This window comes from Oncorhynchus mykiss, chromosome 3 (assembly GCF_013265735.2).
Source record: "Oncorhynchus mykiss isolate Arlee chromosome 3, USDA_OmykA_1.1, whole genome shotgun sequence".
In the NCBI taxonomy this organism is placed as follows: Eukaryota; Metazoa; Chordata; class Actinopteri; order Salmoniformes; family Salmonidae; genus Oncorhynchus; species Oncorhynchus mykiss.
Window position 1 is genome coordinate 37,407,155 of NC_048567.1, and position 17,407 is coordinate 37,424,561.

At 40.8% G+C, this 17,407-nt stretch overlaps 2 protein-coding genes across 2 annotated transcripts; one reads left to right on the forward strand and one right to left on the reverse strand.

Annotated features, from left to right (window-relative positions):
- Positions 1-3,113: 3,113 nt before the first annotated feature.
- Positions 3,114-8,107, reverse strand: LOC110519937 (zinc finger protein ZIC 2). The gene is made up of 3 exons (XM_021596824.2): positions 5,873-8,107; positions 4,366-4,529; positions 3,114-4,137 (listed from the first exon to the last, which is right to left on the reverse strand). Exons 1-3 carry the CDS (start codon positions 6,849-6,851, stop codon positions 3,940-3,942), a joined length of 1,341 nt encoding a protein of 446 aa, XP_021452499.1. The 5' UTR covers positions 6,852-8,107; the 3' UTR covers positions 3,114-3,939.
- Positions 8,108-11,951: 3,844 nt separating this feature from the next.
- On the forward strand, positions 11,952-17,182 carry LOC110519936 (zinc finger protein ZIC 5). Its single transcript, XM_021596823.2, has 2 exons — positions 11,952-13,191; positions 14,906-17,182. The coding sequence occupies exons 1-2, from the start codon at positions 12,129-12,131 to the stop codon at positions 15,343-15,345; spliced, it is 1,503 nt and encodes a 500-aa protein (XP_021452498.1). The 5' UTR covers positions 11,952-12,128; the 3' UTR covers positions 15,346-17,182.
- Positions 17,183-17,407: the final 225 nt, after the last annotated feature.

Below are 17,407 nucleotides of genomic sequence, written 5' to 3' on the forward strand. Positions count from 1 at the left end.
GCTACTCAAAATGTATCGATGAAATAGCCTTGTGAATCAGTAAAAAAAACTGCATATTGAATCAGGACATTAGTTCACTCTATGGCTTATAGCAGGGGTATTCGACTCTTACCCTACGAGGTCCAGAGCCTACTGGTGTTCTGTCCTAACTGATCATTCATTGCACACATCTGGTGTCCCAGATCTAAATCAGTCCCCGGAACTGAGTTTGAGGGGACTATAGCAAGGCTATGTAAAGACATGTCTAAGACACCTGAACACCAAACTCTGTTAAAATAAATGATTTAACTGAGCTGGAATGGGGTATAGGACTACGGAGGAACATCATTGCACTGCCGAGGTATGTAAGCGAGCTATGCAAGCAGCCTTCATTATATGTCACAGATCATTCTAGGTACATCTATGAAAGTATAGCCTGCACTCTTAGATGAAAAGGTTCTGGATAAAACCAAACAGGTTCTATGTGTGCTTCATATATGGCACCCCTTAAGGTTATATGCTGAGTGTACAAAATATTTGGCCCACCTTCCTAATACTGAGTTGCATCCCTTTTGCCCTCAGGCCAGCCTCAATTCATAAGGTAATGGACTCTACAAGATGTTGAAAGCTTCCACAGGGATGCTGGCCCATGTTGACTAAAATACTTCCCACAGTCGTGTCAAGTTGGCTGGATGTTCTCTGGGTGTTGGAACATTGTGATACACACCGGAAACTGTTAGGTGTGAAAACCCCAGCAGCGTTGTAGTTCTTGACACACTCAAACCAGTGCGCCTGGCACTCAAATATTTTGTCACAACATACACAATCCATGTCTCAATTATCTCAAGGCCTAAAAATCATTATTTAACCTGTATCCACCCATTCATCTACACCGATTGACGTGGATTTAACAAGTGACATCAATAAGGAATCATAGCTTTCACCTGGTCAGTCTGTCATGAAAAGAGCATGTGTTCCTAATGTTTGTACACTCAGTGTATATAGAACCGAAATTGGTTCCATTTAGAACCCTATATGGAACCAATTTGGTTCAGTGAAGAAGAACCCCTGGGGTACTGATCAAAGAACCTTACAAAATGGTTCTACATAGAACATTTAGGGGTGCCATATAGAACCCTTTATGGATCTATCCAGAACATGTTTTTTTCTAAAAGTGTGGAGAATTCACATCGTCTCAGAATGAGAAGCTACCTCAGATACTCGCCAACTGCATCAATATGCACTCGGTTATTCTCGTGACGTTCGATTTTTGTCTTGTGGCCAACCCCTTCCCTAAGGCATCACTATATTTCATTTTCTACGGACAAAAGCCTGTATGCCAGTATGGTCATTGGTGGGTGGGCAAAAACATCACACATGAAGTGTAATAGCCTACGTGTTTAGGCTATGATGAACGAGTGCACATAGTGAGGAAAGACAGGACTAAACACTCGAAATACGCAATGTGAACCCGCTCAGATTTCCAACGAACCCACCTCGAGGCTACAAGCCCGCTGTTGAAAAGAACATGTTGCATCCGGCTCCTTTTCTAAACTATATCCATGTATTGTGTAATAACATCAAACAATGTTGTTGTTTGTCAGTAGCGAGAAATATTTTGCGTTTTCTAGTCGACTGTGGTTTTATTGAATATGACAACTATTTGAATATTGTTTTTTTCCAGGGGTACTTTGTATGTCTAAACATCACTTGCTTAGGTCTACACACCATGTATAAAAGGGATGCAGTTTGGCTATGTGTTAAACCAGAGCCGTATATTAATCGCAGTTTTGATAATCCGTGCCTTCCAAATATTCTGTAACCTAGACTCCCCTCTCTCTGTTTTATTTACAGATGGGAAACCACTCAAATCGTCTCAAATAGCTTAGTGTGTATTTTGTGTTGTATCAACCTGTGTTGCCGAAACAATACAAAATACTCACTATTCCAGAAAACAAGAGTCTCAGTCTAAGAAAGTATTCACAAGTGGTTGAAATAGATCAATACAGTTGCATTCATTATAGGGTCACACAACCGTGTCTCGTTATACAGAAGGCTCGAGCCCGGCTCAGGGCCGAGTCAAGTCCAAGTTCAAGGCTGCTCTGACAGCGCAACCCCCCTGTCAAATGCCCTGGATGGGGGAGGGGATTTTCGACTGTGTTTTCGGCAGTGCAGGGTTCTCTCTACCAAACATAAAGCCTGTGACAAAACGGTTAAAAGATACTGCCGTTTAATGAAACTCAATTTGAAATTGCCAGTCATTGCCAGGTGTTAAATAAAACAATTATATTGAATTTGGATGCATGGGCGATACTATATGGTGGAGTTATAAATTAGCCTGCGGGTTCGAGTAGCCTGATTTAGAGTCTTTTTACTTTCAAGTAGACATACATTTTAGTTGAGTTTATAATTTGGCCTAGCATGCATAAATAAACCTCAGCCACAATGTTTGTTTTGTGACCAGCGAGATGGTTTGGTTCGGCCTAGTCTACGCGTTAATCTTGCAACTTTTAATTTAGCCCGCCATATTGAAAATGCAAGCCACATTAGCAGGAGTCGCAGACCATACATGTTCATAAAAATCAATTACAGGCCATGACTAATGCATAAGACCTGGTGCTATAGAGCTGACGGGTTTATAAGAGGTAAACTCCAACATTTGGGAATGATCTGAGGGCATAAAGAAACAATATCCTAAGCAATGCTTGTTTCAACACTGGAAGCAGAATGTCATTTACATAGTGCAGATAACCCATATCCTCATAGCATGCATGCTCTAACTGACCTAATGTGACCTAATAGCCTGCTTTGAAAATAGGTATCATATGAAAAAGCTGATCTGAAATGACCCGCCAAAGAAACAGCTTCGGGCACCAGTAGAGTGCACTGTTAAAAACAAAAAAATCCTGTTGTTTTTTATGGTAATTTACTGTCAGTCACTTACCTTTAAGTTACAGTAAAAAAAAAAGTAAACTATGTTACAATAAATTCCAAATACATTTTGGTTTAACAGTGCATTACTGTAAAATGTTCCGTTTTTTTGCCAGTAATTAACCATAAAAACCATAACCATAAAAACAACAGGATTTTTTTAGTGTGCCTATTCTGGGTATGAAGATATCAAGAGAGGGAAATGTTTTTTTAACACTTGCAACACTTTTATTATATTTGTATGCAGTAAAATTCTTATCACAATAATGAAGAAAACACCTCTTTAACTTTGAACAAAAGCACATAACAAAACAACTGCCCCTGTTTAGCTCACAATTGTACATATTTATAGTAAAGAAACATTCTTTATAAATATTGTTTAATTTGTAGTAAATACCATAATTTAATTACAAACGGATAAATATGGCAGTAGATATTTACAAAAGGAAGGATGTAAATTACAGAAAATCCAACGGTACAACGTCTAATCTTCCAGACATTTCACAATTAAAAACTTGCAAAGCACAGAACATCACAAGTTAAGCCCAGCAAACTAAAATATAAGCCAACATTCACAAGCAAAATATGGTGGACTGTTTGAGTTAAGTGTTAACTTTGGCACTCTTTCCAGTTTATAGATGTTTAGTATAGTTACAATCAATTTGCCTTAGGATCACAATATTTAACATCATAATACAACTTGAATCGTAAAATGTGCACTAAAAGTCCAGTTAGAGAAATAGCTACCATTGAAGGAACATCTATCTATACACCACAGAACGACAAAAATCTACCACAACCAATGGGAAAGAGGGAGTGTAATAATTATTTACAAATATATTGAATGCTCCTTGAACATATTACATATTTTCTTCTGTTGGTAAGTGAGTTCTCTTCCCTGTTGGTTTTAAATCTATTCATATGCTTTTGAAGCGTTCATAGTATTCATGCTCTCCTCCGTGCATGAGTGTCCGAATCTCCTGCGCTGGTTCTGAGCAATGGTTCTGTTATTCGCTGTTCGGTTCAGTCCTAAACATACCATTCACTGAAATTAGACGATAGGCTGCTGTGACCGTTGTTGTTGTGGACTGCGGACGCGGGTGAAAGATTGTTGTTGCTTTGGGTCTCGGTGGTGGGGGAGATTAAGCCGGGCGGTGTGGATGACTCGTAACCAGAACTGGCTGCAGGCGAGGAGTCGGACGCTGGAGGGGGGGCCGCTTCGTGGACCTGGAAAAAGTGCAGGTACTATTTGTATATGATATGATGATGGGACATTGTGAAGTATGACTTCAAAGTGCTTCAGGAATGATGGGGAAGGTAATTGTGTAGGCCTAAATAACAGAGGAAAACCAAATCCACGACAAAACATGTCCTAAGCACGCAAAACACAGACGTAAACAAGCCTTAGGCTACGTGTTAATATCAGCTGGAAAGTGAAAGACAAAGTCCATTTACCTTCATGTGTTTTCGCAGAGAGCTGGGATGTGTGTAGGACTTGTCACACATTTTGCAAAGATATGGTTTGTCAGACGTGTGGACATGCATGTGCTTCTTTCGGTCACTGCTGTTGGCAAACCGCCTGTCACAGCCTTCAAACTCACACTGGAATGGTTTCTCTCCTGCATAAAAATAGGGATAAAACAGACACGTTAGATGCAGTTCCTCAGCAAAAGCCTACAAAACGACTATGCCTTAGGCCTAATACTATACGAGTTGCGTTCAATAACATGGCCATTCAACCACGAGCAGCGGGTTATATAGTCATATAGCTAGCTAGCTATTCGTCAAAGTTAGTGAATGCAGTGGTGCTCACACATGCCTTCTATTCGGTTAAATCTCAGTTGTATCACCAACTTAATTTAAAGAGGGTTAACTTCATTTGTGGGACCAGACGTTTTCTCTTTTATGCAGGAAATTGTGGGTTTTAAGAAATAGTAAAACATTTAGGCCTATGGCTATTTGTTTTGAATCACAGCAAATTAATGTAAGTAGTATGTAAAATTACTTAAGAATATTTATTTGATATCCTACTTCAAAAATGAAATGCAAAATTGCTTAATTAGGCTCCAGGATGACTTAAATGTATATAATCAAAACGTCCCATGTGGGGCAATAGCTTCTGGTGCAGAGGGCGCGCCATTTGATTGGAAACAATAAGGAATTAGCACCTGACCAATTCCAATCCCCCCCCCAGAAAATAGTGAAAATGTGAAAGGCTGGTAATGGCCCGTCTAGCACCTATTATCAATGGATTGCGTGAGAAAAGAAAAGGGCCATGACACACATTCACACTCGCCTGAAGAGTAAGCACACCAAACGATTTCCTAAAACCAAAAAGCCAAACATTATTTCTCAGTGGACAAAATAAAATAACAAAATCTATTTTCTGAAAAAGAGGCGAGGCATTCCGAATAGAATCCTAAAAGCTCAGTCTTGCATAAACATTCAACCGGTTGATGAGATTTAAGCTACAGGAGCCTACTCCGCGCAAGCAATGCACTGCGAGCCAGAAGCCTTAAACTCGCCTTTGACCCATTTTAAAGTTGACGGACCACAAAACATCAAAAGCATATTACATAATTACATAATACATTTCATTTCTTCAACACTGTGTAAACGCTAATTGTTTCCAGACTCGCCAGCTATGTGATTGGGGTACTATTGGATAATCGAATTCACACTTTAGTCTATAGCGAAACATATATATATTTTAATCTAAATCTACTTTGACCATAGATGTGAATGTCTACTTTGGCAGTCTAAAAATACCACTACTGTGATTTAATATCGTCTGGGGCATTTTGGCGACGAGAAAAAACGCTTTTTGCAGGCCATAGGCTACAATTGGCTATGATGAAATAAAGCATGGCGCATTGGCATGGTGAATTCTAAAATGTGCAGTGTACATTTGCGAAACGAATAAATACGAGAGGTAAAATGCTATAAATATCGTATAATTTACCTGTATGTGTACGCTTGTGAATCTTCAAATTTTCCGACCTTGCGAAGACCTTGCCACATCCAGGGAAGGGGCAGGGGAAGGGTTTCTCACCCGTGTGGACCCGAATGTGATTCACCAGTTTGTATTTCGCTTTAAACGGTTTGCTCTCGCGGGGGCACTCTTCCCAAAAGCAAATGTGGTTGCTCTGCTCCGGTCCGCCGACGTGCTCCACGGAGACGTGCGTGACCAGCTCGTGCATGGTGCTGAAAGTTTTGTTGCAACTCTTCTTGGGGTTGCTCAGCTGCTCTGGGTCGATCCATTTACAGATGAGCTCCTGCTTGATGCACTGCTGCCGCATGTAGCGAAAGAAGGCACCGGGGTGGTGGTGGTGGTGAGCTCCCATGTTCATCCCCATGTTCATATTCATGCTGCTGTACTGGTTATGGAGCTGGGCGGCCGAGTAAGGGTCGGTCCTTGGGCTGGAGACCTGGTGGTACTGGTCGGAACGCCCGAAAACCTCGCCCGGTAGTCCAAGACGCATTTGCCCATTGAGCACATTCGGGGATCCGTGGGGCCCATGCTGGTCGTGAATCCCGGGGAACAGAATGTGGCCTTGGCTGTCTGTGTGGGTATGATGAAGAGACCCCGCCGTGGGGCCGAAAATAGCGTGTTGGCTGCTCGCCGGAGATGATTCTCCGAAGCCTCGGCTGCGAAAGAGAAAGTCCCTGGTGGTGTTGAACGGGGAACTCGCGTACGAGGTGACATGGGCTGCATGAGCCCCCAAAGCCCCTGCGGGGTAGCCGGGCGCCTGGGAGGTGAAGGCAGAGCTCTGTCCTGGAGAAAGATCATGGTTCAGTTTAAATGCACCCATGTGTGCCGAGTCGACGAAGCTATTTTGTGCTAAACTCAAGTCTCTCTCCTGCATCTCGCTCGCTGTGTGATGCCTGGCAAACGTGCCAACTCCCAGTCCGGGGAACTGGTGACCTGCGTCCAGTAACATGGTCTCTCAAAGCGAATTTCGTTCGAATCAGCTTGTGTGTATAACAAAAAAGTAGAAAAAATACAATTCAATTGTCTATTCAGTTATCGAAATAACAACTTCCATGCATGGAACCACCATATCAGGCGAAGCTCAAAGCGATGATCCACTCATAGGACGAAAAAAAACCTATACAGCTCGTCTTACCGAACACGTCTATATTCACTGGTAGTTAACTTTTAACAACAACCAAAAAATCCCCATCAAAGGAAGTAAAGAGATTCCTTTGCGTTTTTCCTCTGGAAACTGTGAATGTTGATTGCTTTTAAACACACACGAATAATTGAATAATTATCTTAATATCTGTCCTAGCACGAAGAGAGAGCGGGGTTTGGCAGCATCTCGGATTGTTGTTCCGATTTGTGTGTTTATTTCTTTCGCTTGCCTGTGTTTATTGCGTAGGGTCCCTCTTTCTCCGTGGACTGGCACTAGCGCCTCTTACGCCCCCTTTAACTGAAGCCCGGCCATTCATTCCACGCAGTCTCATTGGCCACTGCGTCTCATCAATCCCAGGTGCCCCTCCAATAGCAGGTACCGCTTTAGCGACTAATAGCTGATCGCCATTTTCCACTAATAATTGCCGCCTACTTTTTAGGAGAGGCATTTAGGGGAAGAGAGAGAGAGAGGGAGAGAAAATAATATCGGATATGAAGCCTTAAAACCTTAATTTTATAGGTTGATGTATAACGGGTGGATTGACAATACGACATTGCACGTTGTGTGATAATGGTGTTTAAAAACCTGAGCTATAGAGTTAAAGAAATAACTGTAAGTGAACTAGCGAATGGGGTTTTGGGGTAGAAGGTGGGGTCTGCACATTTCATTCAACATTAGACAGGCGGATTTAATTAGAAACGATAGTCAATAATTTAGCCAAACCACTATTTTATATTTTGACCGTGTTTCTCTTACAAATAAATACAGTAATTATATGTGCGAAATAACGCACGTTTATGGGGAAATGCATATCACAAGTTCTGCTATAGAAAAGTAGGAATATACAGCAGAAACAGAAGCATATAATGTAGCATATCAGAACACAACATTTCATGAAATAGAACTGATTATACTGCATACTCTAGAGTACTCCCTTAAAATAGTTGCTGATCATTTACCCCTATAAAGAAAATGATGTATGTTCATAGCCTCTGCACCTACAGCCTTCAGTGAGCTATAGACTCATGTAGACAATAGCCTACGTACATTTGTTCCAAGTATTACACCGCCACGCACCCGAGGTTTAAATTTACCTTGTTTTCATAGAGAGTTGGGTCGGTGGTTTGTCCATTTTGCTTAGATATCTTGCACAGTTTGTCAGTCTTGCCTTAGCTGCAAAATATGACTTTTGTTTATTTTAGCTGCAATCAACCGCACGAGCCTATGTTTGAACGTTTTCTCTCCTGCAAAAGCAAAAAACGAAATGCATTAGATGAGTTTAACTATAGATAGCCCTAATGCAAAACCTATTGCATAGGCCTACACACATCATTTCGGATTAGTCATCATTTGGTGAACATTACCCCTACACGTGGGTGAGTTTGGTGACAACAGAGCTTCATATTACAACGCAATGGGCTAATAAAGAAAACAGATCTCTATATAACAAATAGCCTTCACCCAAAAGCCGAATGGTCTTCAATTGCCATAGCCTACCATAAAGTCACACTCAATCAGAACAAGAAACCTCTGCGGCTGTTCATGTCTGCAAAAACATGGCCAGCTCACAAGGTTTGCTACTATCGTGAGTCTTTTCGTCCAAAGCGCGTACTGTATGGATTGCGTTCAAAATCAAAGCTGCGCATTGAAATGTACTCACTAAAGGGAAAGGAAGTTTACTTACACTTCCATTTAATTCAAGTCCCACAAGTCCTCCTGCTCCAAGACACATCATATTTTCTCTTGTCCCTCTCGGCTCCCAAATACTCTAAAAAAGCGGTCAATAATGGGACCGGGAGTAGGACGTCTGAAAACTTTGGGAATCCTGTCCCTCTCTCAGCCCCAAAGCGGGGGCAGCCGCAGCGTTCTCTGCCATTCTTCCAATTTCTCTCCGCACCGCGGGACACGCAGGAGCTGATCCAAGTTCAAAGTCACGTATGCCGACCTCTCTAAAGAACTTCTCTATTTCGGTGGAAAACCCCTTCCCTGTCACTTGATAGGATAAAAATTAAAATAAATTAGAGAGAAAGAACTCAATCGGACCAAAGGCGCATATCTGTGGGTTCTTATTTCCCTCAAACTCAGGAGAAAGGGGGATTCTGAAAATCCCCAAAGACCAGTAATTCAACAGATTACTCAGAGACAGAAAGTCTTGAAAAGGGTTAGAAATATAAAAAACATTATACAAATGTATAGAAATGAATATATTGATACCAACACACATTTGATTATGCCTAGTTTACAGAGAAAACAACTCCCACATAAATTCTATCCAAATATTCACGACATTGCTTATGATCTGAATATGTCCGACAACAAGGCTAGTAAATAAAACAATGTATGTTACCCTTAATGGCACAGCGCCTAACGCAAAGGTGAAGGAAACTGGGCGTATTTCACTAGTTCATATTTGACAATATCAATATGTTGACGCATTGGAAGGTTACTTGTGTGGTTTCCGTGACCTTGTGTGATTCATGGATGTTTGACCTATGACCCGTTAAGACCACATATGCGGCACTTTTGGCTTCTTCTGTAAAATAAACCTTTTTTCTTTTGAATAACAAAGCGCCTTTTGTTTAAACACTTTTAAAGATTTCGCTCGCTTCTTCCAGCTGGGCGTCTGAAGTAAGTAGCCTTACGGGCTTAGGAGCGTTTTAACTAATCAGAAACAGAGAATTGAACTACTTCACTCTTTTGGTAAGTTCAGACGGGTGCTCCTCGTTGAATTAAGCTAACAATATTCGGATATTCTATCATAGCCATATTAACCACGGACCCTTCTTTTTACTAATATGGTTTGTAAAGTAATACATTCATTCGCTTTTATTATACCCTAGAGATCCCATTGAGATTGGAATCGTATTATCGAGTGAGCCACTTGTTCGTAGATGATAACAACACACTGTATGTATCCCAAGGTGGTCGATAAATAGACATTTCTATAAATATACATTTAAAAGTTGGCAGCCTATACACCTGCTATTTTTATGTGTAGCTTATCTATTAATTTGGTTTCTTAAAAAGTCTAGGGAGGTGTGCTTCCTTTTAATTTGAATTATGCATGGTGGCTTTTTATATTCTAAAAGTAAGACAAAATATACTTTATGACACTTTGAAGCACGTATAGTCGACCTACCAATGGTAATTATTAGTTTATACCACAGGTGCATGCAGACCTATTCCCTTTTAAGTCAATACCCATATACGCCAAAGTTCTGATAGAGTCAATATCACGGATCATTTTACTCAGTACTATTTATGTTGTTGAGCATCGTCCATGGACATTTTAAAAGCATTTTAGAGATTATTTTCCCTCTTGAAACCCGAATAGATTGCTCCAACTGATTCGATTTTAAATAATCTATGAGTGCAACTGTTGATTTTCAAGTCATTAGAAAGTAAAAAGTATACACGCCAAGAGTGACTTGGATAATAATAATTTTACAGATTTCATTTACATATGTTAATGTTGTAAACTTTAGGGTCAAACAAATTAATCTGAAAAAAAGTAACATAAAAGTCATCCTCAGATTGACAACTGTCCTCTTGCTTCATTCATGGCTAAAGTCAATAAAAGTGAACCTAAGTATTTTGAGAGGATCAGTGGCAATTTGTGGAGAAACTATTTACACAACTCAACTCCCTCCATGCATGGAGCAATGCTGAAACCTTAGATTTCGAAAGTAATTTTGTAAAAATAAATTGATAGGTCTTAAAATATAATAACGTTTACCTCATCTCATCAATGAATTTAATACAATGTATGTGTAATTTGTTCATCAAATGTTGGCTAAAGACTAAAAGATGGACATGATTTTTATATGCAACATGTTTAACTTGTGAAATTTGGCACTCTGCACGGTGTGTAGCCTACTTTAAATGAATTCATTGGCATCCATTTCAATAATACAATTCATAAATCAACTATTTTCTCTGGCAAACACTTGTCTTGTATTGATAAAATATTCCATTCTTTCTACAGAATGTGCTTGTAGGCTATATCTAAGCAACATGTATACCTCCATATATTAGCACAAATAAAATCACAATATTCCGACTTTGCTTTATGCACGGATTGTTGAACAGTATTAAACGATATCCAGTTGTACTTGCACAACTTGTGCATTACTGTATTAGGCTACTGGTGTATAAAGTTGCAATAGCCTAACTCAATAAATCAGAAACGTAACATGGACAGACGTCAACTGCATAGTAGGCCTGCATGTCACACATATCAAGTGGACATTTTTCTAGCCTATTTATTTTAAAGGGGAAATATGCTATGGTGGTAGGCTTTATAAAGTATGATTGTATGCAAATAAAAACATGCATATTGTATACTACATAAATAAATACAGATAATAGACACTGAATTTGAATCACTACTTTGAAGTGTTGTGGACAATGCGCAATTTCAAGCTTCCCCTATGGGGTACAAAATAAGTTGTTTCAGACCATGGCTTTAAATGTATTTGATTGGCTAATTATCTCCATTATTATTTATTTGTATTAATTTAATTTGACCTGAATAAAAGTCCACGTATTTGAGTTATGCTGAAAAAAAGGTGTTTTCCACATTGGGGTTACGCCAATCACTGGAAAAGAAAAATAAGAGATGAACGTCTGTATAGCCTACTGTATACGTCCTACATTGTATCCACATGCGCCATCCCCCAGTAAACACCGAGGGCATAAACATATTTACTGGTAACTTCGTGAGTAGGCCTACAACATTTTGGAGTCAACAGCGATAAAGAGAGCGAGGGGGCGGAACCCCGCTGAGCCCCTGCGCTGAACTACAGCCAATCGCTTCGTTCTCTTAACTGTCAGTCACCTAAATCCGTCCAATACCCGCAGTGCCATTTCTAAACTGTATTCCCTACTGCGTCCTCCAACTGTTGTATGTTCTGCCAATCGCTTGAGGACAGAGTGGGAAAAGGAACAAGCAGAGTTAGAGGCAGGACAAAATAAGTTGTATAGACCGCATATATACATATATTTTAATGTTTTAGAAAATCGCGGTGGCGGGGGGAGAAACAATAGTGGTGAGAGTGGATGGACTTGACAGTGTAGTTAGTAATGGAGTCCCCTTTGAGCAAGAGGAATCCAGCGATAAGATTAGCGGATTTGGCAGCGACTCAACCTCTTCCTCATCAGAATATGACAGGCTTCCCGGGGCTAGGGGGGCATCACCCTCACTCCCACCATGCTCACCACCACCCCGGAGAGATGGGCAACGACCCCGGAGTGGCACTCACTCCATTTGGACCCGAGCACATGGCACAGACAAATGCTCTCAAACTTAGCCCCTCTCAGCATATTCAGAGCTATCCTGAAGCCCAGACCGTCGCAGTGGCAGCAGCATCCTTCACTTCTACTCAGACCACAGTTGGTTACCCCGTGGCTCCTCACCCAGGCTACTCTAACAGCAGGGACTACATCCTCAGGAGAGAACTCTCAGCTTCGGCTATGCATGCACTTGGCGACCAGCATAGTTCAGCCTCCTCCCCTCATCACCATGGCATGTTCATCTCCCCAACAGGTGCTTATGGGCATGCCGAGACTTGTGCCCTTCCACTTTTCTCTGGACTCCATGACCAGGCAGCACCAGGTGCCCACCACCACCACCATCACCATGCCCTCAACGGGCAGATGCGTTTGGGTCTACCGGGGGACATCTACGGCAGGCCAGAACACTTCGTCCACAGGCCCGAGCATTATGGACCTTCTTCCCTCCACAGCTACAACTCCATGAACCTCAATGTGAACATCGCTTCTGCTCCTCACGGAGCCGCGGGGGCGTTTTTGAGATACATGAGGCAGCCCATCAAGCAAGAGTTAATCTGCAAATGGATTGATCAAGAGCAAACTTCAAAGAAGCCCTGCTCCAAAACTTACAGCACCATGCATGAGTTGGTCAACCATGTCACCGTGGAGCACGTCGGGGGACCGGAGCAGAGCAGTCACGTCTGCTTCTGGGAGGAATGTCCACGCGAGGGGAAAGCTTTTAAGGCGAAGTACAAACTGATAAACCACATCCGAGTTCACACGGGAGAGAAACCCTTCCCTTGTCCTTTCCCCGGCTGTGGAAAAGTGTTCGCTCGCTCTGAGAATCTAAAGATTCATAAAAGGACACACACAGGTCAGTGAAAGTGCGCCTGAATTATTTTAGAGCTGCATCAAAAAACAGAAATAGATATCTTTAATCATAGTAGATTAGAAGCTTTGACACTGTTAAATAAACTTTTCGTTGTAGACAACAAATATGTATTGTAAAAAGTTTTCATTTTAACTGCTGGCGGGCATCTGGTGACCATGCGTAAAAGTAACGGGGACGAGATGTAATCGAATAGAACTAACTATTCATACAGTCGAGCCAAGGCATCGCCTGATTTGATGTACAGTTTCTGAAACATAAGCTTGTTAGACATTGAACTAGACGTGGGTGGTTATGCCATATGTTTTGTGAACCTTGCTTACGCATTTCCAAGTGAGTGAATACCAAGTGTATTCCGTAGAAGACGTTTACGCCTATATGGCTCATGTTACTGCTATATCGAATCGTCGCAACAGAAAAAAACATCCTCTCAATCTCTATGTACTGATTTTATACGTTACTATATCGAGCTCCGGGTGAAAATTAAACCATATATTTTTGGTTGAAGTTATAACAGTTTTAGACTGTGTTATAGGCTGATGATAACCACATCGAAACTTGACTCACAATCATTTCAGGCTGAAGATAAACAACAAAGCGAAAACGGGCCACTGGGGCTTGCTTTTCTTCCAAATTGATATACAGTAGCCTAGAACTTGCCATTAAAGGCCAACAACAGCAATGGCGTTAATGCAAGACAGTCTAAACACGTGTAGTATGATGCAATACAGTATGCAGTGCCGCGCGTGCTATGTTACCGAATAGCCTGCAAAGCAGACCAACTTTCCAACGTATAACTCACACGACTACTTATTCAAGATGAAGCCAGTATGTCATTAAGGATTAAGGGCTGGCCTGTTTGGAAAGCAAATGGCTCCCAAGACTGGTGTGTGCCCAGAGGGAAGGGGCTGCTCCAACACCATGTCCATGCTTTGAAGGCATGAGATCTTGATAGCCTGGTGTATGATTTGTATATTTTGAATCGTCCATTTTACAATCGTAAAATATTTTTATAATACAAGCATTACACCATATAGGATTATCGTTATAAAAAAAAGACATTCATTTAGGCCTACAAATGCACTTGTTTCCTCATTACTAAGCTACACATTTCCCCCACGCCTTCACGCAGAATAGCCCACGGGCCACCCTATGTTTCATGTAAGTGAGTCAGTCAGGAACATGCCTAGTACATGTGGGAGAGGAGTGGCGGCGGGTGTAGATGTATAATAGATATGGTATGTCGGACAGGAAGCCCTTGCGGCAGAATGGGCTGCCACACCGACCATTTATGGAGTAATTACTGCGGGAAGTGGTATGTTACCAGGCAGTTAAGCCATGGATTCAATTATAGTCCTAGTTTGGGTAGAGCATGTGTACGTTCCTGTTGAATAAGTGGAAAAATCCATAATAGTTTGTATAGGCCAAATTAAAAGGAATTGACATTGCAGTTTGCTGGGAATATATTGTATGCTATAGGTTTGATGTCATACAAATGGTTAATGATCCCATCCATTTGGTAACTTTATTATTCTCCTTGGACTTTGACGAAATGCTTTTATAAAGGCCAATATAAAATGTCTTCATCATGTTTTTAAAACACAAAGTGCACATTATGTTATGGTACATGCACCCTTTCCGGAGAGTTATTGGATATGAGTAGCCTAATGATAAATGTCTCCATCTCCATCTCTTCCAGGAGAGAAGCCTTTCAAGTGCGAGTTTGACGGCTGCGACAGGAAATTCGCCAACAGCAGTGACCGGAAGAAGCACTCCCACGTCCACACGAGTGACAAGCCTTACTACTGCAAAGTCCGAGGCTGTGACAAGTCCTACACGCACCCCAGCTCGCTGCGAAAGCACATGAAAGTCCATTGCAAGTCGCCCCCGCCCCCTTCCGCCAACGCTTCGTACCATTCCTCTACAAACCTTCTCAGTGCGCCCCTTTCTCCTGCCTCCGAACCGCACAGGAACCGGTCAGCAAATCTCTCGCCTCAGGTTACCAACCTTAATGAGTGGTACGTGTGCCAGGGGAGCGGGGGACCCAACCATCTCCACACCCCATCCAGCAATGTGCCAACGACGGACTCGGAAGAGGAGGACACTTTCAGAAATTCAGACCCAAGGACAATGCTCTAATGTTTACAAACAGAAGAAGAAAAATAATTGCCCAAATTGTCTCTCAAATGTGTATATGTGTAGTAGCCTAACGCTTCGAACACACCGACAGTGTTTTGCGCAAAATAAGACGCAGCATAATCTGGATATGTATGCAACAACAGTTCAACATTCACCTTCTGCTACCATTACTGTCAAGCTGTAAACACATACAGTTTGACCCATATGTTCGATAAATCAACGTATGCACCAAACCGAACGCACTGCAACTGCCTCTGCAACGCAATGCTGCAAGGCAAACGCAGCGTTTCATTGGAAATGAATGTAATTCTGTTGTACCAAAATGCAACGACACTGTCAGTGTGATCGAAGCGTAAGACCTAATAAGTGCATGAGGACTGTACTGGCTGTAAGCATATCAATTGGACTTTATATGAAGCAAGAAATAGCGCCGCGGATGTCAGATGATGAATAACAACAACTGCCTTTAAAACGTGCCCTCTTTGTTTCCTTTCTAAAGAGCTGAATGTATCGACATATCAACAAGTCTCAACATAGAAAAGCTACAATCACCAGTATTATTTGAGAAAAGGAAATCATATATATTAAAAGGACCAAGAGAAGCCTAAATATAGGTTACTGGAAACATAAATACAATGTAATTCGTAAGGATAAAAGCCTTTGGAAAAATACCTACATAGCCTACATATGCGGGCTACATTTACATGCATGCATCTTTTAACATGATTAAGTCATAAGTTCTTAATTAGGCTTACATTGACATTGTCCATATGATCGCAACTCCTCGAAATGTTACTGTTGACTGATTAGTCAATGTCTAATCTCTGACAGAAGGGAGAAAACAGACGTTGTTGCTCACGCAAAGTACATGAGCCTTGAACACTAAACATCCCAAAATGGTGGAGTTGCATTTCATTTTTCTTCTGAATACCTCACAGTAGATGCGAGAACTAATGTAAACATCCAATTGAATTTCGAACACCTGCAGAGAGCGAGAGACATGTCGCACACACATGACCCAATTAAGTCATAAATAGGAATCAAAATAATAATGGCTAACAGCTAAGTGTCTTAAAGGGTTCATATGTAGTTTTGATATTAATACAATGACTAAGTTAGGATATATATTTTTTGTCCTAGGCTATTTAAGAAGTATTTAAGACTATATTTGATGCAAAAAAATTACACCAGTGTTTTTCACTCGTTAAAGAGTAGCCTACGAATAAGTCATTCGAGACCATAAATATGTACACTGACAGATTTTGTCCCTAACGGTCGGATTTGTATATAATTGTATTATTACTCGTGATTGTTGTTCTTAGTCTTAATTACGAAGAATGTTGTTTTGTACATTGTAATTTATTTGCTGGTATTAATGTTGTAATGGATTTACAGAGACACCAAAGAATAATAATATACATTTTGGTGAATAAGTAGTAGCTTACTGATTGATGCTTTTGATCTTGTTCTGTAAAAGAAAAAGTATTATTCTTTACTTGAATATAGGCAGTGTAAAGTATTATTCTTTACTTGAATATAGGCAGTGTAAAGTATTATTCTTTACTTGAATATAGGCAGTGTAAAGTATTATTCTTTACTTGAATATAGGCAGTGTAAAGTATTATTCTTTACTTGAATATAGGCAGTGTAATGTGAAACGTCCCTCCTCTCGCATGCCCTTTGCAGTGACTGTGTTTTTCTCTATGAGGTGCGTGGTGCCGTTGGTTATGTTGGATAAAAAGTGATGAAAAATCTATGATTGTGCAGACCCTTGATGTTCGTGATCCAATTGACAGTATAAATTCAAGCTAGAGCTGAATAAACACACAAGGCCGAGTTAATAGGTGTTTTTTGGTTTACATAACTTTATTGTTTCTTCGTTGAATTCAGGAGGCCTGCCAGTGCCGGATGCCATTCCTTAAACAAGAAGATATATAATGTACTTGTTTACATGCAGTAAATGCAACTACTGGTAAAATCAGTTGTTTTATTTGTTTTATTTAACCTTTATTTAACTAGGCAAGTCAGTTAAGAACAATTTTTTTATTTACAATGTCGGCTT

Excerpts from the sequence above, each read along its gene's own strand:
- LOC110519936 (XM_021596823.2), top strand. The coding sequence starts at position 12,129 with ATGGAGTCCCCTTTGAGCAAGAGGAATCCAGCGATAAGATTAGCGGAT. Across the intron at positions 13,192-14,905 it reads TCATAAAAGGACACACACAG|GAGAGAAGCCTTTCAAGTGC; the intron begins GTCAGTGAAAGT and ends CATCTCTTCCAG.
- LOC110519937 (XM_021596824.2), bottom strand. The coding sequence starts at position 6,851 with ATGTTACTGGACGCAGGTCACCAGTTCCCCGGACTGGGAGTTGGCACG. Across the intron at positions 4,530-5,872 it reads TCACAAGCGTACACATACAG|GAGAGAAACCATTCCAGTGT; the intron begins GTAAATTATACG and ends ATTTTTATGCAG. Across the intron at positions 4,138-4,365 it reads CTCTGCGAAAACACATGAAG|GTCCACGAAGCGGCCCCCCC; the intron begins GTAAATGGACTT and ends CACTTTTTCCAG.